Raw genomic sequence first — 27,644 nt, 5'->3', positions numbered from 1 at the left:
TGTCCCTACCTCTTACTGCTTCACTCCTCCACACTTGACGTCAATGATCATAGTGGCCGAAGTATGTGAACTGTCAATCGAAACACCTCGGCCATTATCCAACAGAGTTGACATCGGAAATAATACCGGTTTATAGAAAATAGTCCATCATGGCCGAGCAAGGAGATGTTCAAAGAACAAAGCGATATGTCAAACCAATTATAGTATTATGGGCTAACTTTTACCAATGATTTGTGTGTAAGTGTTATCATTTTACTACAAATATTTTTTTTTTCAAAAATAAAAATGGTGTAAAAAGGGCCGTAATTAGGAACTAAATGGAAATTTCTTTTATTTTAAGGGGGTAGGTTAAGTCCACTTCCATTTGATAGATGTTGAGATAGTAAAATTTATTATCTCCAGTGTTCAGGGGTAAATATTAAGAACAAAAATGCTTAATTTAATTCCTTTTAAATACAAATAAGTCTGAATCTGACTGTTCATGGATTTATAATATGTAAGTCTTTCTTAGCTTTATTTATAATAAGATGTCTTAAACCACGGACATATTGTTTATATGTCCGTGCTTAAACATACCTCTTTTCCAAATTTAATCTTTGACTGTGAGTGACATAGTAACATATATTCACCAATAGTATTCTGTGAATGTAATATATCTATCTAACGTATATAGTGGCATGCTAGTGGTCTGGCTGAATGGCTTTGAACACATCAAGAAGCACACGTGTCTTTCAAGGTTAAATTATATTGAGTGCATTGTTATACAGCGTACTGGCTCAGTCTCCACGCTTTGGCTCAAGCTCCCTGACTTTTGGCTCCAGCTCAACCCAGAAAAAGTGTATAAACATGCTTATTCCGGTAATAAGGCGGTCATTTTTATTCCCGACAAAATAAAAGCACTCGATAATACTGGTTTCATCTTAAATGTAAGCTTCTTGAGTGAAATTCAGCTGGAAATTGGTGAAAATTTTCTACATTTGTTTGTAAACATGCATGTATTTGATGGGAGAATCGGTCTTATAACTCAATAAACAACATGTTTATAAAATAACCGGAAAACGTGTGTAAACATATTTATATGGCACTGGACATTTCCCGATTTCCTAAATAAGCCCTCATAATTGTGATTTTAGATAAAATAACGAGTCATACTTACATTTTATTACGATGTCCGTTCTTTTGCTCTAGCTAGAAATTGTCATTGGCTCTTTATTATGCAGCTTCTAAAAGAGCAGGTGCCACTGTTTCGCAGCCGTGTAATTGTGTTCAGTTCAATTTTAAAGCCTACAGAAAATGCTTTGATATAGCACGTCCTTGGAAATGCCATACAAAATGTATTGTGAATTTGACTCTTTGAAATGTGAATAAGGTGAAAGTGGTCTAGTGGATAACGTGTCCGCCTCCAATCCAAGGTTGTAGCTTCAAAGCCCAACAGCCAGGGCACTTTCTGATTGCCTCAGAAAAAGAACGTCGGTACTGGTTTCTACTAAGGAAACAGACTCGACAGTGTTTCGCAACAGTCTAGTTTAAATAATTTGGCATTAGCTAAAATGTTAGTTGACTTGCAAACAACCTTACCATTTTTGTTGACTTGTTTAGCATAATTAAAGATGCACTCTTACTCTCAAATAAGTAATACCACAATAAATACAATTGTTTTAATTTACCGAAAAGAATGAATAAATATTGAAAACAATGGCCCTTATTAAGGATACCGTGTTGAATTTGAAAGAAACGTGCAGAAAACACGGTATTTCTACCTCATGAGACGATAGTTGATCTCTGTTAATCTTTTAGCATTCACCAGTCATTTAATATTTGTGCGTATTCAGCTATTAAAATACGGTTACAATCTTGTTATCAATAATTAATATTTTCCGTAAATGCATTATTTAGTAAGTAGTTTAAGGTTTATCACTCCAATTTTATTATTGTTATGAATGTGTATGTATTGATTTTAAATACGAGTGTCACTTTAATGCAACCAATATTTGTTTTCTTTTTTTTGTAATTACAGTAAAACACGTACTATCAAGTTGAATTGCATTATGAGATTGCATCTTAAGTTTGAATAAATGTAAATGATTTTTTTCCAATTTAGAATAAACCTCTTATTAAGATCAAATTGAATTAAAAATAATATGACTTGTGATTTTACAGATTCTTTTTTATTTCATTGGTTATGTGTTTATTTTCTTAATTGATGTAATAAGAGTTATTCCGGATTCCCTTGTTCTCGTTTAAATAAAATGTGTTGAGGTTTTGGCATGGCATTAGTGTCATCATCCACCATTGTTGTGTGAAAATTGAACATTCAAACAATATAAAGAAAAAAACAAAAGGGCAAGCCAAATATTAAAAGAGGCACAAGGCCATTGCAAATGAGAAATTGAACTAGAGACCAAAAAGCAAAAATACAAGACACAGACTGGTAGCAAAAATAGCCTTATTAGAAAATGCTGGGATAACCGCCCAAACATATCACTTGGTACACTTAAACTAGTTAATAAGCGTGCACACTTCAAATTTATTATTAGTTTCTAAACAACAATACAATTCTATAATTTTGTCCAATATATATAGACAAATTTAAGAATGTGCATAGAATGGGCCATAACTCTGACATGGGACCAATGACATTTAAGACTTGGATTCTTCTCCCTTTAATCCTACTCCCAGCTCTGACTTCTTAGTTATGCACCAGTGAATTGTAACCACGTCCCCTAAGGTCCGGGGTATAGCGGGGACTTTGACTTTCGGTTCAGCCAAGCCCGGGTAAAATCTCGGTCATGCGGGGACGAACTGCTGGTAAAAATCCCGCCAAATGCCCCCACACCCCAGGGACCCTAGGTAAGGCCCATTCCCCGCTATTTTTGGCGCGAAGACAAAACCACCGCATTCACCCGGCACTGCGGGGTCTCCTGGAAGGCAAAAACACCGCCCATTTCCCTGGCTATCCCCGGTATTCCCCCGGACCTGGGGGGGGGGGGGGCGTGGTTACAATTGACTGATGCATTAAGCTTTAGTTCTCTTATTGTGAATTTACTGTTTAATTTTGTATTGGCAAATCATCAGAGTCATGCATTGGGGTTAAAAATAAGAAAGATTGTTAAATTTCCCATGCTATTCAATCCACTAAGAAGGGCTTGGCATGGTAATAAAAATGGGAGCCAAATCTAAATATACTTACTCAATATTACATTGCATTGCGTACAGATGGCTCATGGATTTCTTGTCTTATATTTAAAACAAAGCTAAGGGGCATGTTGATCTGAATAAAACTGCACGTTATTGGAAGTATACTTGTATGCATTTTATGGAGTCCGAAAAAAAATCATTATGTTTGAAAAGTGACCAAGAAGCTTGGAACAATGATACATTATTAATAAAAAATATGTCTCTTGTTAAAGATTATTGAAAAAGGTGACAAGGGGTGGTATTCAATATGCAACTTATGTCAATCTCATGGTCATACATTATTGACTCCATTCACTGTATTAATATCGAGCAATCCGATTAGCTACATCGTTCGTAGATCCAATTAAGACCATTTTTCAAGTGAAGTCAACAAGTTATTGAATATCACCCAAGGTGAGGCATACATTGCCGAAAAGCTTTAGAAACCTGAATAAATGTGTTATGTTTTAGGCTACTTTTAACAAAAACATGTTTAATTGATTATCTTTAAGTCATCTTTTTTGAATTTGTTTATAAAGAAAACAAATTACTGAAAGACATAAAGACTAATTGATTAAGCCAAATATATTGTGTACGTAAACTTTCAATGTGTGGGTTTATCCACCGCCTATATAGGAGGAAAAGTGAGCTCTAAGTATGATCTGCCGTTAACAAATATTGTTGAAAGACAAGTAAAGTTCTGCCAACTTAGCTAAGTCGGTTTTTGATCTCACGCACTTTGTATGGTACTTTACCCAATGAACTAAATGAGTGGCTAATCTCAACCTCGTCCCCAGCCCACCCTCACAGAATTGGGTACACCATTAATGTTCAGTGTGCAGCCCGAACCATATAATACTGAAACAAGGGCGTGCGTGGCAATCAACTGATAAATCTAACTGGGTGGCTATCCTACTCCCGACCAACCACCACAATACACACATTTCTGCACAATGCAAGCAATGCTTTTTACAGATCCGTATAGTTATGTTGTTTTAATGGCAAGGACAGCTGAAAAAAGCAAACTATGACTTAAAACTTACATTTCGTTGAGTAATCCTACTCGGATAAAGACAATGCTGACATATGTGTCCATACATGCATTACATCCGATGTTCTATATTATGCATGACTGTCATGCACATTTTCTGCGTTCTCACGATTTTGTTGGTGAAAACAGTGTGCTTCAGTTATAGGAAAATCATCTGAATATTCAAATGCGAACATACTTTGATGTTGCTCTGAAACAATCATACGTAATAAATTATCAACACAATCCACTTCCTTGTTGTGTATTACAGTACAATGGGCCTTCTTTTCGCAAATTCAAAATGATGTTAATCGCCTGCGGCCTCATCACATTTTCGTATATCCTTACTACTATTTACGAGGTCCATCTCGAAGCTTGCCGAAGATGGCCGAGTTGTTACGATTGTTGAATTGTATAGCATTTCGGGTGCATTCGTCACTTACTGTGCAGCTCTTGTTTTACAATGATAGTAAAGAAAGTTATATCAACTTATAATAATGTCTCTCGTTGGAAGGATGTTGCACAAGAGTGTGGTATTGTCTCTTTGGGGAAACAAGGGTACCTGTGAAACCTACTTGTCCGGCTTGGGACCATAATCCAAACATACGCCTATAAGTCCAAAAACCTAACCCATCCTCGCCTTGGTGAGAATCGAGTGCGCTAACACTGCGATAACTGGACAGCCAAATCAAATGTTTTAGTATAACACGTGCCCTTACCAAACCAACATGACTATTTGAACAAAAGAATGTTGAAGAATAATTATATTAAACCTTTTTTTACCAAAAAAAGTGTAAAGCATGGACGTTAGAGGGAACCAAGCTCAATTTGAAACTGAATAAATTAGGCTCCGAACGTGGTATCAGGGATTACGTCTGACTTGGAACATTTTGACTGACTTATAAGCCATAAGTAGTGCATTCTTGTCTAATATAGACATTTATTTTTTGTTATATTAACATAACAACTTGGCCAATATTGGAGGGAGAGGGTGGGGAGGGTGGTGGTGGGTTGTGGCGAGTAGCCGGATAAGCTTCCCCAGACACGCTAGTGTAAGATCAACATCACCCAGAATAACGTCACGGAGAACAACAACGCTATTTCATTGTTCCAATGATTATGTCCAATGGTGATATTTGCTATTTTGTTATATACTATATACAACACATAACTATATAGTTCAGTTTTAATAACTTTTATAATACAAGTTCGGCTCCGAAAAGCAGATAGAGAAACTTTTACGGCATACTTGTACTAGCTATATTTCGACATGATTTAACACAATAATTATTAATCAACTGCCATATCTAGTTGATTATACGTTCGGTGATCTTTCTCCAAGTTTCAAGTTTATTAAACTTTACTCGTGTCATTAATACATGACAAAATGAGCATGCATATGAAATACAATACAACATACTGAGGCATTACAAACATATTGAACATAATAATACAGATATTTTTTCAGATTTTTCTAACTATTAATACGTTTTAAGTTATTGAAACTAATAATATCTGTTCAAGCAAATAAACATTTAATTATGAAGGAGAACAGAGTCTTGTATTTTTAAACTAAATTTATTTGCGTTTTTTTATTATCTTTGAGATCGATTTTCATAATTTCTTTACATTTCAAAACATTAGGATATTGGTATAATTTTACCTCAATAAATTTTATTCAGTCTATATTTTGTTAAATAGCTACCTTCTAGTACATAATGGAATTCATCACCAATACTGTTTTTATCACAAAGCCCACATTTTCTATCATATATCAGCTTCCTACTTCAATTGGTAGTCGATTATTTCTTGTTCTAAACTTTACTAAATATATATTTTTAGTTTTAACTAAATGTGACTTATATGGTGTAAATGTAAAACTATTCATTATGAAATGTTACTATGCTATGTACACACATATCACTATAATAAACAATTTACTTACTTATTCTTCACATTCAAAGTTTTCTTTAAACTTCTCGAAGCATTCTGGTAGATGAATTGATATTTATAAGTAACAAAACAACAATTTGAACAACAAAATATACATGGAAAAGGCACACACAAACAACACAATAATTAGGTACCTTTTGGCAACTAATTAGAAGAATTAAATTAAACATTTCGTTTAATTATTACTTTAAAGTATTTGACATATACAAAGTGATGATTATCATTCGACAAAAACATAAAAAATGGAATTGTTTGTTTTAGTGTAAGATGCGATATATTTCACTGAGTGAGCACTATAAGTTATATTTCACGAAGTCGCCACTCGTAAAAATGTACGTTTTCTGCTTGCTAAAAGGTAAGATACAGTATCACACGCTGCCATTCTCTCAATTACTGTTTCACATAACTTTCGATGATGACTGGATGTATCAACAAATATTTAAATGCAAATTCACACTTATACATGGAAATGTCCCCCGAAAAAGATTGGATCAGGAGAAACAATATAACTACGCTTTAAAGACCTTAAGTGAGTCATAACTGCCCATCCCTACAAGTAAACAACGTGTGTGCGGACAGAAGGCCACTGAGTAGGGCTTGGACAGTCCATCATTTTTTCGCAGTATTTCCGTCATCTTGCCGTCTCCCTCCGTCAGCAGCATCACGTTTAGGCTAAACTCACCACAAACGAGCAGATGGCCAGGCCAAACCTCCACCACGGACATGGGACTACGGAGCTGCTTGTCCCGGTATTCCCGCAAGACCTTCCCGTCCATGGAAAGCTGGAGGACGCTGTTGGAACCATTGTCGGACACGTATAGGGTCGGCGGTGTAGAAGCTGACACTGTCAGGTAATATGGTTCTCGGAAAAGTTGTTTCCAAATTCTACTTTTAAATGTAGTAACTATCTGACCATCTAGTGTCATTACTTCAATACGCGGGTTGGTAATGTATGAGACATATAATTTATTGTTGATAAACACAATACCATGGCAATCACAGGAAACCTTAATTTGCTTTCCATACGAAAACTGGCCTCCCTTTGAAGAAAATAGCTGGATCATTGACTTTTCAGGGAGAGTGACGGCGGCCTGTTCGTCGGGGATCGCGCAGACGCCCCAAGGCCTGTCTGGCAGCTGGAGTCGAGACGTGACGGTGCGGGTGGTTACGTCAACCAGTTTGACACTGTTGTTGTAGCGGTCTGTCAGGAGAAGGAGACCAGGCGAGAGCATTGTGGAACCGGTTATGAAGCAGATGTTCCGGTCAAGTGACGTTCTGACGTAGATGTTTGCCCTTTTCTTCCATGTCACAGTAGCAAGGTCAGGAACATGGTCTGGGAAGGAAAACAAAACCAAACTTAATGGTACAACTCTTCTAGGGGTTTTAATTGATTACGATATATTATTTAAATACTGTCCTGTATGTTTCAGGGATAACTGGTATTAGGAAGAAACAAAAAGGCGATGATGAACATATATATTATGAATATGTTAATCAAAAGTAATCTTCTTTAAGAAAAATATACCAAATTGTATTTCAAAAGAACGTCTTGACGTCATTAGTATTTGAGCAGAGAACCACATGGTAAGCATTTATCATATGTTTTGCGGTGGTTTATAGAGATGTATCAGTTAAGAAAAAGTGACTTTCTCTGTTTCAAACACAACAGTAACTGGACATGTACCTGTATATAAGTATAGGGTATGGAATCTAAATACATGTATAATATGGCACCCGACGCCTGAAAGATTATTGCATCTGAAACATTTTGCTCAGTTTAGGTGTAAAAAGAAATCGTTATTGATCATGACTTTCCTGTCCCGAAACCATCTTAAAACGACAAAAATAAAGTTATTAAAGTACGAATAATGACGAGCCCTCATAAAAATCAATAACTTTTGATATATACCTTTCTTTGAAATGAGGAAGGGGGAATAAAAATGTAATGGTGGGTATAGTGTCAAATGAACAATGTGTTTATTTAATTTTAAAATAAATACATACCCCATAGCTGTTTTTAAGATTTAAAAATTGCTTTCGCGTCGTCAAAAGCTTTCATGAAGGCATTCGGGGTGCGTCGTCATCCCTGCCATGTCAAGTGTTTATAACTCGGCCCGTGTACGGATCTATGAAAAAGTATTAAGGAGTATGATATATTTTACCTAAGACACTCACCCTCTATGTCAACTGTCCCAGGAGGAGTATTCGATTCAAGCAGCCGCCCTATGTCCGGATCCCTATGGAACCGGTACTTCCGGTCCTTCATCCGGCTAGCCATCTTCTCAATCTCGTCCAGAATCTTCGGTAGCTCCATGTGGACTCTCCGCGCCGCCATGTACCGCTGATTCATTGATAACTTCCTAGAATTCAGCTCTGACCTCATGGCTTCAAGTTCAGCTTTCGCCTACTGACAATCAGTGTTAAGTGCAGTTAGCAGAATTACGTCCTCGTATTTTATTTTCTGCATGCTTTCAAGTAACTCCCTCTCACGGCAGTCGAGATAGGCATTGATTTCAGCCCGGAACTTTATCAGTCTTTCGATCTCATCTTTCGAATGATTTTCGACCTCGTCCAAAAGTTCCTTGACATTGGTAGCGGACCCAGATAGTAGATCATCAGCTCGGTTAATCGATAGACCAAGCTGTCTAAATACTTTTCCATCGACGAACTCTTTAGCCAGGTCAGCAATGTAGTCGAGTTTACAGCTGCCATGATCAAACATGACACAACTAACACAGCCAAGGAACCTGTGGGTCGGACAGTAAAACTTTACCATCGCAGTTGTATGGACTTTACAATACTCCGTGTCGCAGACAATGGCCTGCCTGGCAGACTGGTAGAAGGGCAGTATCTTCTCTTTGGACAGAATAATGTGATCCATGGACACCTTTAGCCTAGTATGTGCCTCGATACAGGGATCACACATGTACTCCTTGCAGGTCTGACAGAATCCCTGGGCTACAGTACGTTTCACGCCCTCTTCACACGGCTGGCAGTAGACAGTTGTGTTTGCGGAGCCCTTGTCAAGGTCAGGATCACGTCTCTTTCCAGATACCTCCATCTGTGTTTCTTTTCGGCAGCCCTTGTCAAAGTCAGAGTCACGTCTCTTTCCGGATACCTCCATCTGTGTTTCTTCTCCGCAGCCCTTGTCAAGGTCAGTGTCACGTCTCTTTCCGGATACCTCCATCTGTGTTTCTTCTCCGCAGCCCTTGTCAAGGTCAGGTTCACGTCTCTTTCCAGATACCTCCATCTGTCTTTCTTCTCCGCAGCCCTTGTCCAGGTCAGGTTCACGTCTCTTTCCAGATACCTCCATCTGTTTTTCTTCTCCGCAGCGTTTGTCAAGGTCAGGATCACGTTTCTTTCCAGATAACTCCATCTGTGTTTCTTCTCCGCAGCCCTTGTCAAGGTTAGGATTACGTCTCTTTCCGGATACCCCCATCTAAAAAGACAAATTAAATGCAAATTTTGATGCGCCTTCCTTATCGATACAATTTATCCTATACTTTCTGCTTTTATCAATCAAATATTGGATTATTCTTTACTTAACATAATGTTTAATTTATTTGAATTCTGAAGCATTAAAAACGAAAGTAACGAAACACAGATTGTCATGTTTATTTTTAACGAGAGTTTCATATAACGTATGATTGTTAAACATTAAAGTTAGTTATGTGTGTAAACTTTTCTATAACTTCTAGCCCACGTTACAATTAACAACAGTTAAACAAATGATATTTACCTCAATTTTTAACGTTAAAACCAACAAGGAAGTTTGCTAATTTTGTTTAAAGCACATGTTCTTAAATCTCGCTGGTAACCATCAAGAGCAGTTTCAGCTGAATGTAAAATCCTCAAGGTTAAGATACATTAACACGCAAATCGTATTGAAATACTGCTCCCTAATGTTCAAAAAAATCAAACTCGACGGTAACAAACATATTCTAGCGCACCTGACGCATATCAGTTACGGATTTTTTATTGGACGAGCAAACAAGCGGAAACCGACATTTTATTCCCTTTATTTCCCATTAACTTGTTCGAAATATAATGTTTAAGCTTAACTCTATAAATTTGTAAGTAAAACACGACTACCTGTTTTAAATAGAGGGTAATCGTTTGTTTTAGTGTATGATGAGTTTTTTAAAATGTTTTATTAGTGAAATATAAAAGAAAATTCACCGTGTCAAACACTGAAAAAATAAAACCGATAATATCCACTGTTTTGAAATTCTGGCCCGTTCTCATGTCCAAATCATGCACTTTGGTGCCGCTGAAATTTACACCAATCTTTACCTCTACTAAAAAGAAAGAAAAAAAATCGTTTGTTTCAGTGAGCGACAAGAAAAAATGTTGCAGTAGTAGTAGTAGTAGTAGTAGTAGTAGTAGTAGTAGTAGTAGTAGTAGTAGTAGTAGTAGTAGTAGTAGAAGTAGTAGTAGTAGTAGTAGTAGTAGAAGTAGTAGTAGTAGTAGTAGTAGTAGTGGTAGTGGTAGTGGTAGTATTAGTAGTAGTAGTAGAAGTAGTAGTTGTAGAAGTAGCAGAAGTAGTAGTAGAAGAAGTAGTAGTAGTAGAAGAATAAGTAGTTGAGTTGTTGTAAAATATGTCGGAGGAGTAGAAACGGTGGTAGTGGTGGTGGTGGTGTTGTAAATGATGATGTGATGATGATAATTTCAATTGGTCCTATTACTTAAATTAAAATGCAAATTTGCGTAAAAGTAGCACACCTATGTGGATATGGCGCCCATCTCTTTTGTTCGACATTGATATGGTTTAAAATGTTGGTGAAGGGTGATGGGGGAACTGAAAGACACCGCGACTGCTTTTGACACATGATTAAAAGAAAGCACATGCAGTTCACCAGCAAACCGAGTTTGAGGTATCTGGATACAAGCAGTCTTCAGTTGTTGAATGAAATCGTATTATCAGCTCAATGCCGCCACGACCTTGACCTATGACAAACTGACGTTAACATAGTTAGGTAGCGGGTCAGTTTTGAAGTCTCTAAGCCTAAGAGTGGAAACTATGTATTTTCACCTTACATTCACAACGACCTTGACCTTTGACCCACTAATCTCAAAAGTAATAGAGTTTTACCGATGTCATGACCAACCTGCCTACAAAGTTTGAGGACCTGTGGCCATAGCATTCTTCACATCGATACCAAGTTTGTGTCAGTTTTTGACAATTTTCTTCTTTGTTTTCGGTATTTCATCATACGGACTACTTTAACCTTTTTTTATCGCATTAACAGATATGCAATTAATCGAAAAATATAATCAAAATCTAGCGCATACAACCCCACTAGAACTGCAATAAAGCTGTTTATTGTTTATTTTTAGTAATATCATCCTTTTAAATAATACAAAAATACATAGAAGGATCTACAAGCTTTCATGGGCCATATTTTTCCATATCACATTTTTCACTCATTGCATGAGAATAAGATCCAATTTTTCACATTTGTCATAAAGCGGGGTTAACTAGAAAAAAACATTCTCTTTCACAGATTCTGTCCATGACTTTTAGTTCAGCAACGTTTTCATGGCCTCATAATCACGATCATCATCATCAATATCATCATCATCATCATCATCATCATCATCATCATCATCATCATCATCATCAATATCATCAATATCATCATTATGATCATCATCATCATCATCATCATCATCATCATCATCATCATCATCATCATCATCATCATCATTATCATCATCATCATCATCATCATCATCATCATCATCATCATCATCATCATCATCAATATCATCATCAATATCATCATCATCATCATCATCATCGAAGTCGTCGTCGTCGATCTCCTCTTTCTACTCCCTCTCATCGACGGCATCATCAACCTCATCATCAACCGCATCATCAACCGGTTTCAGCATACAATCAAACGAATAAAGAAACGGGTCTTTAAACAGAGTCTTATGAATAAGTGTATTTCTTAAAAACGAACTTTGAACATATTCCTCTTTTACGGCTATAAATGCAACATATTATATTATATTAGCACAAAAATAGTCAAATAAAATGTTCTTTCAAATATATAATTTATTATCATCTATTAAGCAGGTTCACTATTTGAATACTACTAATGCGTTAGAATATCCTTTGCCGATAATAATGTGACGTGTTCGATGACAGAAGGTCGCGGTGTAGGGCCCTTGTGGTCCGATTACATAACTGAGCATTTTTGTTACTAGAGAGGGCTTCATAAGTCCATTCTTCTCTCCCAGTATTTCCACCATATTGCCGTCCCTCTCTGTCAACAACATAACGTTGTTGCTGTCCCCGCCACATACGAACAACTGTCCGAACCCAACAGCTACCACGGACATAGGACCTTTCAGCTGCTCGTTTTGGTATTCCCGCAGGACCTCCCCGTCCATGGACAGCTGCAGCACGGTGTTGGAGTTGTAATCAGATACGTATAGGGTCGGTTGTGTGAAGGCTGACACAGTCAGGTAGTTTGGCGTCTGAAAAGGTGTTTGTCCAGTATCTGTACGAATTGTTCTTGCAACACTACCACTAATTGTCATTACTTCAATACGTGCGTCGCGAATGTAAGAGATGTATAAATGATTGTCGTGAAACGCAATTCCGCGACAACCGTCAGAAACTTTAATGTTCATATCTAATACCAATTCCCTTCTTTTTGTACTCAGCAGCTGAACTATAGCCTTCTCTGGGATTGTGACAGCGGCTTTGTCATCGGGGAGCACACATACGTCCCAGGGCTGGCCTTGGAACTGTAGACAAGACCTAACGGAGTAAGCGGTGACGTCTAAAAGTTTCACACTTTGGTTGCCCTTATGAGCCAGAAGAATGAGACCGGGAGACAGCAAGGCAGAGCCCGAGATACTGCAGAAATTATCGCCGTGTAAATTCTCGCCAGGTAACGTGCTGACTTCAATGTCCGCCTCCTTCTTCCATGCCATTGTAGAGAGGTCAGGAACATGGGCTGGAACTGAAAAACAGGTATATTTGGGTCAATTAACCGTCCAAAACTACTATAAGAACAAAACAAGATCAGGTAACACTTTTGTATGAATATATATGTATATTCTAGGAAAGAATAAAACTTAGCCTACATTAAAATTTAATGCTTTTCTAGAATATCCTTCGCACAGTTGTTATGCATAAAGTATGTAGTTTTACCCACTTTCCATTATTTCCATGACCCCATCTAAGTTTCATTGATTATCATGTTTATTTTGACGAGTCGAATGTCTTTTCACGAGGTTATACTGTTTCAAATTTGTCTTTGGCCAGCCCATATTGTCTTTGATATAAGATACGATAAAGTTACTCCTTGCATTGGTTTATTGATCATTCTGTGCTTCTTCGACGTTTAAAAAGAACGGCATATACTAGTATGATGTTACATGACGTCAAACTTGCGTCTCCATTCTACTTTTCCTTTGTTAAGTGCGATTGAGTTTGCGAAGTCGCTTTTCCCTGAATTTTACAGCAATAGATAAGTGTTCAACTCTGATATTGTCACTGAATGTATAAACAATAAAGTTAACATATTTCTCCATCTAATCGCAAACTGAATTTTGACGTCTTTTTGAAAATGTTTGAAATATATGACCTACCACGTTAACAAGTAAATGCATACTTATATGATATGGTCTTTTAATTGTACGTCTATATATATATATATATATATATATATATATATATATATATATATATATATATATATATATTGAACGATAGCAAACCCAACCATCCCTAATATATGTCACTTTACATGATAATGATAGTTTTGCGGACTCTTAGTTAAAATTTGTCAACGAATTTACGGACCACAAAGGAAATAATGGTACAGATTTATATACAATAATTCATTTCAGCATTAAATGGTTGGTAACTTTGATAAAAAGATATCATATAATTTCAATCATGGACGTCATTTTTGAAAAATTGTTTTATCCAAATAACATACTTATTATGGCAGAACAAAACTTTGATATTGCAATTCTTCGAAAAACCAAACTATGTTTTCAATCAAAACCTCTCCGTCAGCTTGAATTAAGCATATTAAACGTTTATGAGTTGACTCAGAATGAATGACATTAAAGTGGTCCATTACTTTTTAGTCTTTTTTAATGCGATTTTAATCAAGAAAAAATGATGTACTAGACTATTTTTAAATACTTAAAACGGTGTTTGTACTTACTTTCCATTCGAAACTCTCCCGACACGTCCAGTCTTCCAAGTCCCGTGCTTGATTCGAGCAGCAGCCACGTGGCCTTATCCACACAGAACCTTATCTTCCGCGCCTTCAGCCGCCCGGCCATTTTCTCCAGCTCGCCTTCGGTCTCACGTAGTTCCTTCTTAGCTCTTCTCGCCGCCACGTACCGCTGGTTCACCGACACGTCCTCAGAAGTCATCTTTGTCCTCATGGCCTCCAATTTTGCTTTAGTCGACTCAAATTCAGTCTTCAGTGCAGCCAACAAGCTTTCATCCTCGGTCTTCACTTTCCGAATGTTGTCTAGTAACTCCTTCTCGCGGCGATCCAGGTAATAGATGACGTTCGCCCGTATCTTTCTCAGCTTGTTGATTTCAACTTTGGCCTGGTTTTGGACTTTGTCATATATCTCTTTGACATTCAAAATGGACTCAGAAAGGATATTTTCGAATTGATTTCTAAATTGTGTCAGCCATTCAAATTCCCTACCGTCGACAAAAGATTTAGACACATCAGTAATGTAGTCTACTACACAGTTGCGATGGTCTAGAACGATGCAGTCACTGCAGCCTAGGTCATCGTGGGTCGGGCAGTAAAACTTGACCATCTCCCTTGGATGGTATTTACAATATTCAGTATCGCCGATGTCTGACTGCTTGGTGGACGGGTTGAAGGTGGGCATCTCATCTTTGGACGACATAATGTGGTTCCTAGACATGCGGAACTTTGTATGGGACTCGATACATGGAGTGCACATGTACTCCTCACAGGTTTGACAGAAGCCCTTAGCCACGATGCGTTTTTTGCACGGCTGACAGTAGACAGTGGTGTCACCGGAACGTTTGTCAAGGTCAGGGTTCTTTATCTTTCCGAATACCTCCATCTGAAAAAGGTTTGAGTTCGTATTCAAACTGAAAACATATTAAATGTACATATTGAGGTATTTCCATACATATACACAACTCAATTTAAACCAAAGAACAAATGAAGCGTCAAAGGAGACTGCAATGGAAAACAAAGGGATCCGCATTAGCTGCAATGGTACAAATGTATATTCTAAAGTATAAACAAGTGTTCGGTACATTCAAACTTTAAGACCGCGTACATTTCGATCTTGAGATCACTGATTATGTACAGGTGAATATCTTGAATCGGGATATTCAGAAAAGATAAAAACATATTCCTGTAACTATATGGATTTACGAATTTTTGCCAAACTTATACACTACACAACAGCACTTAAAATTACTAATAGTTTGTTACTTGAAAACGATTACTATTTCGAATGAAGACTTATAATTTATAAGTATCTTTCATGGGTTTCCGGTCCGGAAAGAAAAATCCGACCCCGGGTCACGCGCGTAGGCCACGCAGCGTGCCCGAGGGTTGGATCCGGACAGGAAAATCTAATTGATATTTATCTTAGATACGTAAAATTATCTATCTATTTGTCGAAAAACTGACGTAGTAGTCGCATGATTATTTCTTATGTACATTTCACTAATTAACGCGTACGATGTTGTTTACTGACGACATGAAGCGTAGTTATTTTAGATTACTATTGAAGTCAAACTAAAATCGCCTTCTTCATGAGTATTTATTTTTAATTTTAATTTAAAAGTATTTCATAGTGTTTTGGATTTCTTGTCTAGGTCATTGCTGTTTTCTTCTGATATATATTCAATTGTGAACAGTTTGCTTTTAAATTCATACCAAAGAAAGCCAGTTGTACAAAGTTTGATTGACATTAAACTAACCGAAATTGATTATTACTGTTTATATATATCCTCCCACTTTAATTCTCGATATTCAGCAGTGGTATTGAAGGATTTTGAAACAAAATGAAAGAGTTTCGGTGCGAAAGGCTTTTTTTTTTTTGGGGGGGGGGGGGTTACATTACTTGCGACCAATTCCATAATACGAACGAACAAACGAACATTTTTTCAATAAAATACCTCTAGCCAATAAAACATGTTACATTGCAAATCATATATAGCGAAATACATATATGTAACTAAATAAGAGTTGTGTCTCTTGGTTAACAAAGTTAAGTGTTATCTATAGCTAACATGAGTTTATGAACGTGTAGAGCAATGGATTTAATGTGGGTAACATTTTCCAATGCCATCATATTATAGAAATAAACAATGTCAGTATTTCCACGATACTGAGAAAACAACTAATTTCCCGGATGTCATTAAAACCTTGAACACTTAAAAAATACATGATATTCATCTTCAATAACAAATATGTCTTATCAAATAAACAATAAATACAGCGATCATTTCTATCAATAATAAAATATCGACCATTTCAATATGGAATTTATGACATAATAGACCATAGTCGACTCTGCCATACCATTATTCGCTTGAATTTTACAAAATGTACTCGTATACTAATTATACATATCTCCTCTTATCACCGATGAGTCCAGTTTATATTTAAACTTGTCATTATTTTACATTATTAATAGTTACGATACGTTGCACAAGACGTATTGAACTAACATGATTAACTTTAGCTCATAATCGTATGTTGCACAAAAGTAAATCGTAAAATGTCGAAACAATTAAGTTGGTCTCTTTACCTTAATTGGTTATAACAACTCCGTTCTAACTTCTTCCTTTGAATCGTTTCAAAGTGTCGTTGTGAGTCTTATGTGTTCTGCAGCTAAATATCCGCAATACAAGTTTTTGTGGGGGGGAACAAAATACCCGAATCTAAGTTGAACATATAACACGTACGGTAGGTGTGATGAGCAGATGCTGTTTTACGAAACGTATAGCTAATCACCAAAACTATATGAATGTACGTAATACCGATAAAAATTGACCCATCTCTCTACCGTCTTAAAAGTGAAGTAGTATAGATATGACTATCGCCACAACTAAATGAATGTACATAATACTGATAGCATTTTCACAAATTTTAACCTCCCTCAACCTTCTGAATATAAGTGTATTGCACATATACGAAGTAAAACTATAACTAATGAGAGGTGTAGCAGAAACAGAAGTAAAAGTAGCAATAGATGCTGTTGTAGAAGAAGTACTTATTGTTGCTGTCGTCGTCGTTGTTGCAGTAGATGTTGTGTTTTCAGACGATGATTGTCGCTCATTTAGTGTCTGTAAGGCTTAGCTTGTCCTTGTAGTTTAAATTGTATTATTTTATTTATTTAATAATGTCACATAATCTAGCGAATATATATGTCAGCTTATTCACCACTCGTCCAAGGTCATATCTAAGTTATGGTGAGTGAAATCTGACGCACACTTCTGGGGCACAACTTAATGTGCTGAACAATGTTTCTTCATGAATCTAAATCAAATATATTTGGAAGATTTGCCACAAATTCGTAGATGCTCATTAAATGTGTTCAACGTGTACTGCTGTAAATGTGCAATAACCTATTGTTAAATGTGCGGGAAAAGAAAATTTGAAAGTTTGAGACTTTTGCACGTCCATTTTAAAACCACCAAACGAGGGCTGGATGAACAATGAAAATACTCATTTAAAATCGACTTGAAGGGTATTTTTCCTTTTTTTGTATTTAATAAAAAATGTTGTTTTCATAAGGAGCGAGGCCAGGTTTAACATGGCATTTTTTTGAATATATTTGAATAAATAAAACATCTATCACAAAAAACAACGTGTGTTCACAATATATTTAAAACTATAACTATACACACGCGCTTATGATATTGTGTAAAAGGTGATGAACATGTTGTAAACCGATATGTTATATATTAATTGAATAACGCGTCTTCATGTAAAACTAAAGATCGAATACCGATAAGTATTCCACATTGAAAAAAACACTGTTGAATAGCATTAAAATACTAGCATCAATTCATCATTCCAATAATTGCAAAACAAAACTGCAAATACGCTTGGCATTTATTAGAATTATGTACGTGATTCATTTGAAAAGCAATGTTCATTCAAACACGTTGCTCAAACATTATTAAATACATTGTAATTTCTTACGCACCCAGAAATAGCGCAACTGGTGGAGAATATCTGTGAGTTTGCATTTACTATATTTATCTTTGGTGAGTTTAGGAGTTATTATTGAAATTCCCGACAATTATAGCACGTGCATGAGGACAAAGGCCAGGGAGTAGGGTTGAGACAGACCGTCCATCCGTCCCAGTAGTTCCGTCATATTACCGTCCCTCTCAGAATCACAGTGTTTTTTTCCATACATGAGCAGCTGACCCGATGCTACCTCCAAAACGGACTCGGAACTGCTGAAATTCTTGTCTCGGTACGGTGTGTGCAGTGAAGGCAGTCACGTACACGGTTGGTGGGATGGAAGCAAACACAGCCAAGTAAAATAATACAGTGTTTGGACAAGCCTTTTCCATCATATGTTTGAAATGTACTTATCATACAATCATCTTTTGTCATCACTTTGCGGGTTTGATGTGTAATGTGAAATGTATATTTCATTGTTTTTAAACGCATAACCATGACAATGAGCAGATACTTCAATTGCCTTTCCTATGCCAGCAGGACTTCTCCGTTTATGATATTTTGACGCTTTAACAATACATTGATAACATCGCGTGCTAATGTCAATCAACCAATCACGCAACAACGAACCGCTCATAGTCACATGAACGCTGATGAAATTTGTTTGCTTTAATACGATATTTGAGCAAATATCAACATTTGCTGAAAGGTTCCAGCTTTTGGTATCTTATTTATAACACTCATAATGATTGCCACACTTTATTTCGACTTAAATAAAAGTGCATTTTACAAAAATATGTTGGCAAGCGCATTTGTTACAATATGCGATACTTTTATCAATTCAGACCTGTTAATGGATATACTAAGATTTTACTTAATGCGAATTAAACATTGGCTGTTACAAACGCCGATTACAGATGACAGTAATGCTAAAAAAGGTTCACCTTTAAGTGTGAAACTTTTTTGCGTACAGCATGTAAGAGCGATGCATACGGCTTCAGAAAAGGAAGGCGATTATTGAAAATAATTTTGTTCCAAAAATGGTTGGATGTTTTTACAATATTAATAACAATTCGTATTTAGTGTGCTACAGAATTGCAAAATACATTTGACATTTTTAAGGTGTTGGTACAAATTATCTAGCTTATTGCAACACACAAACAAATACCACATTCTGACATTTTCTCCATTATTGTTTAACATCAATTTTAATGGTCATAGATGAACCATGATTACACTGAATAAATTATGTATGTTTTTTAGCAACTCTTTATTTCATTTGCTAAGCGGTTGCTCACGTATAGTTGAATAGTAAATACGATGCAAGTTCAGCGGAAGACCGAAACTCACGATTTGTGTAAAACGTGTCAGTTTGATTTATAGACCTTAAGTAAGTTATTTTCCATCCCAACAACTATGCAACGTGTTTGAGGACAGAAGGCCACAGAGTAGGGCTGGTAAAGTCCATCCTTCCCTCCCAGTATTTCAATCATCTTGCCGTCCCTCTCCGTCAGCAACATCACGTTGTTGCTACCTTTCCCACACACGAGCAGCTGACCAGGTCCTACCTCCACCACGGACTCGGGACTATTGAGTTGCTTGTCCTGATACCTCCGCAGGACCTTCCCATCCAGGGACATCTGGAGGACGGTGTTATCTAACGCGTCAGGCACGTACAAGCTTGGCTGTTTGAAGCTTGACACCGTTATGCAATATGGTAGTCGGAAAAGCTGCTTTCCATCATCTATTTGAAGTGTACTTATCATACAACCATCTATTGACCTCACTTCAATACGCGGGTATGATGTGTAAGAAATGTATATTCTGTTGTTGTAAAACGCAATTCCATGACAAGTATCAGATACTTCAATTATCCCCCCGCACGACAACTGCCCTGCCTTTGTGGACACCAACTGAATCATGGACTTATACTTTAGCGTGACTGCAGCCTGGTCTTCGGTGATTACACATACGCCGTATGGCTGGCCTGGCAGCTGGAGGCAGGACGTGACAATGCGAGCGTTGAGGTTCACCAGTTTGACACTGTGGTTGTAATAGTCAGCCAGTAGAAGTAGACCAGGAGTCAGCATTGCCGACCCGGTGATCCACCAGTTCCTATCTTTATGTGAAGTTCTGATGTCAATGTCCGCCTCCTTCATCCAGGTTGACGTACAAAGGTCAGGAACATGGCCTGGAACTGACAGTTCAAATTATTTTATTTTTGACTTGAAGAGCAAACTGTACGGGAAGCGTATTTGCTAAAGATACAGAGGGAAAAGTATTTTGGAACAAAAGGAAGGGTAACAATGATTTTCGTTCAAAACATTTAACAAACTATTTTTATGTAAAAACGAAAAATATCATTTTTTGTAGGATACTTTTTCAGCTGAATGGTACAATTGTTGAAGAAGATTATTGCAAACTTACAATTAAAATAATCATATCATAAGATATTATACCTTGATCAATGTGTCCCTTCTTTGCGTATATAGAGTCGATCGGTCCGTATATCAATGTATTTTAATTTTAAAAATCCAGTTTTTATGACGACAGCTGTCCATATCATGTTTTTTGCCGGTCCGGACCTCGCCAACAATATAATATGGATCGCTGACTTCATTTAATATGGACCGCTGACGTCATAAAACTGGTGAGTGCTGCTTGCAATTTTCACAACGACATTTTTTTTCGCAAGTAAATATTATTAGATTTGTTTAATAAAACACATCAAATGCCCTTTAAAATTATTAATTGGTAAAAAAGTGTTCGGTATAATATAAGAAATATAACACAACACTTCGGGCCATATGGCATTATAAGGACCAGCCAGTCAACCCCGGTCCATATACACATTCGGGGGTTGACTGGCCGGTCCTTATAACGTCATATGACCCTCAGTGGTGTGTAATATTTCTGAAAAATATGTTTCAGGGGAAATGGAATTTGGAACAAAACGAATCGTAACGATGAAAGCAATATAAGACCAATTAACTGTATTTTATAAAAAAGAATTCAATTTTTATTCAGAAAAGTATTCGCTAAAGCAGTCGTTTTGTAACTTATGGATATCATAAATATCATTAGATATTTGAGCAAGCGTTAATAACAACTCATTTTTCACAACGAAACATTACCTTGATTCAACATAGTATTGTTTTATGAGATTTCTATAAAAGTATAAATGTTCGTCATTAATGATTAAAGGCGACATCAATACTCTCACGGATTATCGTGCCAAAGAGTGATCATAACCCGGCCACATAAATATAATGTTTAACTAAATTAGCGACCATGGGCTAGCATATTTACGTTAGAACATAACTGTACCTTAAGTTTTCCCAATGATATATTTCAATTTCAAATACTCTTTCAGAAGAGATAAAGACACATTTTTTTTAAATATTATGTATCATATAAGCTGACTTGAAACCTATTGTTAATCCATTTCCCATTAAAAACATATCAGCAATAGCCGCTTTGCTTTCCGAATAAATTGTATGTTTGCGTAATGATCTATTGCATAGTATAAAAATAGTTTATCCTTGTAACAGGTTTTTTCAATATACATGTCAATGAACTCAACTTACCCGCCATATCAAGTGTTCCCAGTCTCGTTTTCGAACCGTCGTAGAACGACGGCATTTCATCTTTAGACAACATAATGTGGTTCCTGGACACCTTGAACCTCTTATGGGCCTCGATACAGGGATCGCACATGTACTCCTCGCAGGTCTGACAGAATCCCTGTGCTACAGCGTGTTTTCCGCCCTCGCCACAAGGCTGACAGTAGACTGTTGCGTCTGCGGAGCCCTTGTCAAGGTCAGGGTCACGCCTCTTTCCAGATACTTCCATTTGTATTTCTTCTCCGGATCCCCTGTCAAGGTCAGGGTCACGTCTCTTTCCAGATACCTCCATCTGTGTTTCTTCTCCGGAGCCCTTGTCAAGGTCAGGGTCACGTCTCTTTCCAGATACCTCCATCTGTGTTTCTTCTCCGGAGCCCTTGTCAAGGTCAGGGTCACGTCTCTTTCCAGATACCTGCATCTGTGTTTCTTCTCCGGATCCCCTGTCAAGGTCAGGGTCACGTCTCTTTCCGGATACCTCCATCTATAAACACGAAACAGATTCAACATTTAAAGAGCTTACGTTTGTTGAATACATATTAACATGTGAACAGTCTGCTCGTTCCATTCAAATAACGGACCATTTTTATGGAACCCAAAATCTACATAAAATATTACATATTTGTAGAGCTTATAAGTGATAGGAGGCCTCTTTAAATGATTTGAAGAGCAATAATTCAAACGTTGCTCTCACTTAATATACTAGAGAGCTCTTGAAAATAATTGAAGATATATCTTATTCCAAAAATGAGGACAAACAAGTTTTAGCTCCTGTTCTAACAAATCCGTACTGATCCGTGTTTGATTTGAAGATAACTCTTATTTTATTTTATTTTATTTATGAGCTCTTTAATTCCATTGTTGAGAGAAATAAATAGGCTTAATTTGAAACAACACACTATCGGATCATTAATTCGACTGTAGCTAGCTTTTTGATTTGAAGAGGTCAGTAATTAAAAACGAAAGTAACGAAAGCCTAGTTACGATTTTCGTTTAACAAGTTTTTTTGTAATTTTATTTTACATTTAAATGAGTTGTGTGGCTGGAAAGTTCTAAAAATAATATCGTATAAACTGTGCATAAGTAATATACATATTAAGTAAATATGTATATTACTTATGCACAGTTTATACGATATCATTTTATATCCGGATACTCGGATATTCGCTTCCATCCCTAATATTTACCTCAAATTTTGAAGAATTTAAACCATCAAGGAATTTAAATCATTCTATTCAAAGCGCATTTACTTAATCATCGTTGACTGTTATTGATTGAAGGCTATACAACTAATATAATTTACCAATTTTAAGCACACATGACGCATTTACCACCGGTAGTTTTATTCGGTGGGCAAAACTTACCTGATTATTTTCCTTTTATAGCAACGTTCATATTACACGTCTTAAGTCTTAAGTGTCTATAAAGCTTTAAGTTATTAACTGTCCAAACTTCAGCCTTAGATATTTTTGGTTTGATTTAATATCAATCAAACCTTCAAACATTCAAACCATTATGTGTAACATAACATTCTAACCCCGTTGACTATTGACACAAGGGGTCATTTTTCAACGGATGACAGAACTGACACCGATCGTTAATAAATGACCTTCGCCGCGTGAAAAATGACTTCAGTTGGAAACCCATTGAAGGCGGTATTCAATATCAAACTTATCAATCCTATGATTAAACAGCTTAAAATCGATCATCTATATAACGTGTTTTAAACGCAATCCAATTAGCTACACCAACCATACATCTAATTAATACTGTTATCGAATACCACCCCATTTACGTCGATTCATTGTTCCACGTTGGAAACTGACCTCAATAGTCGCATGCAAAATACTCATTACCGCAAATTTCAGTCTTTTATCTTTTAGATTGTAAATACTGAACCTCTTAGTCAGTGACATTACGAGTTAGCTTCTGCTTAATACACTAGTCTTTTGGTTATGATGATTAAAATGTTACTAAAAAGGCATTTAAATTTTAGTCTTTGTTAAATGGAATAATCTGTATATTTTATAATATGGACCACTGTGTTGTATATAACCTTTGTTTTAATGATTGTTTGATAAACTCAGCCTTTCGATCGACTTAAACAGGCACACAACTAGTACAGTAATCTTTTAAAAATCTCAATTTTGTTTATACATTAAAACATGTATACACAAATTTAGAATCATAGACTGTTGTAGTCAAAATCGATCGGCATAAAACATTTACACGAGTCACAATAAGGTTGCTACCAACGACAACATTAAACATGTCCCAAAGCAAACCGGAAGTTGTCAGCCGAAAGTAGTATCGGTGTCGTGCCATTCGATAGAACTTTTTCTGTAACATCTAGTTTGAATGTTCATGTTCACCGACACGCGCTATTAGTGCAATGACTGATTCCTCTCCCCGTTCATCCGGACGCGGGAGTACAACTCATACCAGTACATAGGGATTAGTGAACTGTATACACCGCAAAACGCGGATTATAGGCGATTCCATACTGAAGGAATTTACAAACGTGGGTTGGCTTCCACAGTCGAAATAAAGACAATACCGTGGGCCACCGATACACAGATTCGCTATAAATTTCAAGCCACATCTGCATCCTTGTATAATAAGGTAATTTTATACATTTGAGTCAATGACGCTGCAAACCGCTGTAATCGACATCTTGGAGACTTGGATATTTGTGACCTTGTAACTAACCTGCAAGGCCAATGATGTCTACAGGTTGTTCGTGTATGGGCACTGACAGACAGTTCAAAACTATTTCATACGAGACTGCAGTCATATTTCCCGGTAAAGCACTTGTTAAATGTATACACAATAGCATTTCAGAGTTAAAATCAAAGCACCACGTTATGTACGGCGAACAGGCGGTCCACGGAAATGGACATCGAACAGCAAAAGAGATATTCATTACTAACGTGTTCTGCTCAATAGGTCGCAGAAATAATCACACTATTAGAGACTGCCGTCGACAATATATTCGCTAGGAACTCAGCAACAGACATTTACAAACTGCAAACTGCATCCGATATACGTTGCTATACAAAATCTGGATTCTGAGTAAAAATCAATATGATAAGGATGTATGTAACACTTTTAAGAATACAAATTGTAATAACAAAAACGTGTAAACAACTCGCATAGTCCATAGTAGCTACTGATACGAATGCATCGGAAAGTCAGTTGGAAAACAACACAGATTTTAATATTTAGTTCGAAGAAGAGTGCATGTTGTCAGTTCAAATATTCATCATTTAATATCAAAGCTAGATGAGACAAAATTCTTACAGAATTCTGCTGATATAGATGTTTTAGGGTTTTGTGAAACGTTTTTGCATGATGGAATCAGTGATGAAGATTTATATATAATAAAAATATATATTGCTCCCTGTGATAGATTTCGTAACACAGGTGGTTGAATACTTGTTTACAAAAAAAAGTTCAATACCCTTTCAGTAGAGAAAGGACCTAAATACACAAACGATAGAGTCCGTTTGGATTGAGATGATGTATCCTTAAACACTCTTATTCCTAATGAACGTTGTTTATCGGTCTCAAGACTCAAATAAGGATTGGATTACGGCATATAAAAAACAGTTTTCTCAATTAGATCAGTCTGCAGAATATCCCATACAATTTTGATCCATCTAAGAAATCCATTCAAAAGGCTCAGCGGTCTTCCTTTGTATTGTCAAATGGAGTACCGCAACTTGTTTCCAGCCCAATTAGGACGACGAAAACATCATCTACCCTAATCGACCACTTGTATTCCAACAAGCCAGGGTGACTAACAGAAGCTTTTCCAAGCTATGGCCTGAGTAACCAATAGCCCGTGTGTTTTATTTGGCATATACACACTCCCATGCCAAAGAAATAAACACATATCTATGACGTTCAACCATATCGGGAATTTAGCTATACAAGCGTTCAGACAGATTTACTTAACTCAGATATAAATTATACTAAAACACTGCATGATCGTTACGAAGCTTTGCATTTTCCAATTAGTACTATATACAACATTTATTTTTAAATCACGCTCCTATGAAAACCAAAAGAGTTAAATCTCTTAATCTACCAGGATGGTTCTCTGAGAAGATTAAAACTGCAATAATGCTTCGCGATCAATTAAAGAAAAAAATAGCAGTTCAATTTAAACGAAGACATAAAGTTACACATCTAATTCGCAAAAACACACCCACCATTCAATTTTTCAACAAATTCATTTAAGAAAATAAATTCACTAAATAATTATGGAACAATGTAAATTCATTAACAAAAGTTCAAAAGCCTCACGTATTCAAATAATTGCTCCTTATTCCCACTTAAGTAACATTCCTAATAGTCTTGAAATAAACTTACTATGACGCAAGTAAATTTGCCACTTTTAAGATATTTCTTGACAGTAATTACACGCTGAATATTACAATATAGACTTTATTTCTACGTTTGATGTCTGCAAAATGATCAGTTCAGATGTTTCTAAAGAGTCTGGATTTGATCCAATAGGACAAAAGATTCGCAAATACTCTAGGGATGTTATAATTGGATCTATAGCTTCTATAATTGACAACAGTTTCGAGCGGAGTATTTCTAGATCAACTAAAAGATGCGTATAATAATATTATTCCAATACACACACGCTCAGACATATATAATCTTAACAATTATAGACGTATCTCAATTATTCCAACAATTTCATATGTGTTTGTAAAACACATGACTAATCTACTAAGAAGTTTTCTAGACAAGCATAGATAACTTCAAAATGTTAAATCAGGTTTTCGACAGTATCATTCATGCCAGTTAGCACTATTGCGATTAGTTGTTTTTGGTTTAAAGTATTGACTGTTGAAATATTATTTGAACGGTATTTTCTATATCTCCGTAAACCTTTTGATCTTGTTGATCATGATATTCGTGTGGACAAATTGCAATTATATCAATCATCTGATTCAAGCCTTTTGATCATGACTTCATATTTACATCATGGAAGACCATGTGTAAAAGTTGATGGTAAAAAATCTACATTTCAAAATGTTGGAAAAGGTGTTCCGCAAGGATCCATTCTCGTTCCTCTCCCTTTTTTATATATTTACACCAACATGAACTTTACATCTGTAATCAAAAGATAACCAATCGAATTATGTGAATAAAGTACCAGACGGAGTAAGAAGACGTTTTTGAAAAATTATTTTCGTAGCCCTTTTTTCTGAATTGTAGATATTTTAATGATGTGCTCCATAGTGTACATCAATAGTACATCGTTGATAAAATATAAGTGTTGTAGATCTTTCATATCATAGTTTAATACTAATTATTTTAAAAAGTGCAATTTTATAGTTAATCCTTCGACATACTTTGTTAATTTGATCTTTCCAGTTTAATAAACCATCAATTATGACACAGAGAACCATATGCTTTCAGACTTGTTTTAGCGTTGTATTATTCATTATCAAAAACAGTGTAGTGATTTGTTTACTTAACTATGTTGGCATGAGCCAAAGCAATTATTTAAAAATAATTGCACCAACATGAACTTTACATCAGTTATCAAAACATAACCAACCTAATTATTTCAATAAAGGACCATATGAGGAAGAAAACCCGCCACCATTGTCACTAGATGTTTCCACTACTGTCACTAGATATATCCACCACTGTAAC

At 36.3% G+C, this 27,644-nt stretch overlaps 4 protein-coding genes across 5 annotated transcripts; all 4 read right to left on the bottom strand.

The window, feature by feature from the left end:
* Positions 1–5,392: 5,392 nt before the first annotated feature.
* On the bottom strand, positions 5,393–8,543 carry LOC128242482 (uncharacterized). Its single transcript, XM_052959641.1, has 2 exons — positions 8,336–8,543; positions 5,393–7,493 (listed from the first exon to the last, which is right to left on the bottom strand). Exons 1-2 carry the CDS (start codon positions 8,541–8,543, stop codon positions 6,670–6,672), a joined length of 1,032 nt encoding a protein of 343 aa, XP_052815601.1. The 3' UTR covers positions 5,393–6,669.
* Positions 8,544–8,564: 21 nt separating this feature from the next.
* On the bottom strand, positions 8,565–10,039 carry LOC128242481 (E3 ubiquitin-protein ligase TRIM33-like). The gene is made up of 2 exons (XM_052959640.1): positions 9,900–10,039; positions 8,565–9,599 (listed from the first exon to the last, which is right to left on the bottom strand). The coding sequence occupies exon 2, from the start codon at positions 9,597–9,599 to the stop codon at positions 8,565–8,567; it is 1,035 nt and encodes a 344-aa protein (XP_052815600.1). The 5' UTR covers positions 9,900–10,039.
* Positions 10,040–11,989: 1,950 nt separating this feature from the next.
* On the bottom strand, positions 11,990–15,250 carry LOC128244191 (E3 ubiquitin-protein ligase TRIM71-like). The gene is made up of 4 exons (XM_052962208.1): positions 14,356–15,250; positions 12,812–13,137; positions 12,371–12,646; positions 11,990–12,094 (listed from the first exon to the last, which is right to left on the bottom strand). The coding sequence occupies exons 1-4, from the start codon at positions 15,248–15,250 to the stop codon at positions 11,990–11,992; spliced, it is 1,602 nt and encodes a 533-aa protein (XP_052818168.1).
* A 3,883-nt stretch (positions 15,251–19,133) lies between these two features.
* On the bottom strand, positions 19,134–23,548 carry LOC128244973 (uncharacterized). 2 transcript variants are annotated; one of them, XM_052963144.1, is made up of 3 exons: positions 23,330–23,548; positions 21,933–22,449; positions 19,134–20,542 (listed from the first exon to the last, which is right to left on the bottom strand). In XM_052963144.1, the coding sequence occupies exons 2-3, from the start codon at positions 22,447–22,449 to the stop codon at positions 19,713–19,715; spliced, it is 1,347 nt and encodes a 448-aa protein (XP_052819104.1). In that variant the 5' UTR covers positions 23,330–23,548; the 3' UTR covers positions 19,134–19,712. The 2 variants fall into 2 exon arrangements, with proteins under 2 accessions (XP_052819104.1, XP_052819105.1); XM_052963145.1 differs by lacking the exon at positions 23,330–23,548 and adding an exon at positions 22,989–23,059.
* Positions 23,549–27,644: the final 4,096 nt, after the last annotated feature.

This window comes from Mya arenaria, chromosome 8 (genome assembly GCF_026914265.1).
Source record: "Mya arenaria isolate MELC-2E11 chromosome 8, ASM2691426v1".
Classification (NCBI taxonomy): Eukaryota; Metazoa; Mollusca; class Bivalvia; order Myida; family Myidae; genus Mya; species Mya arenaria.
Note: the sequence above shows the minus strand (reverse complement) of the source record. Positions and strands in the feature narration are given on the sequence as shown.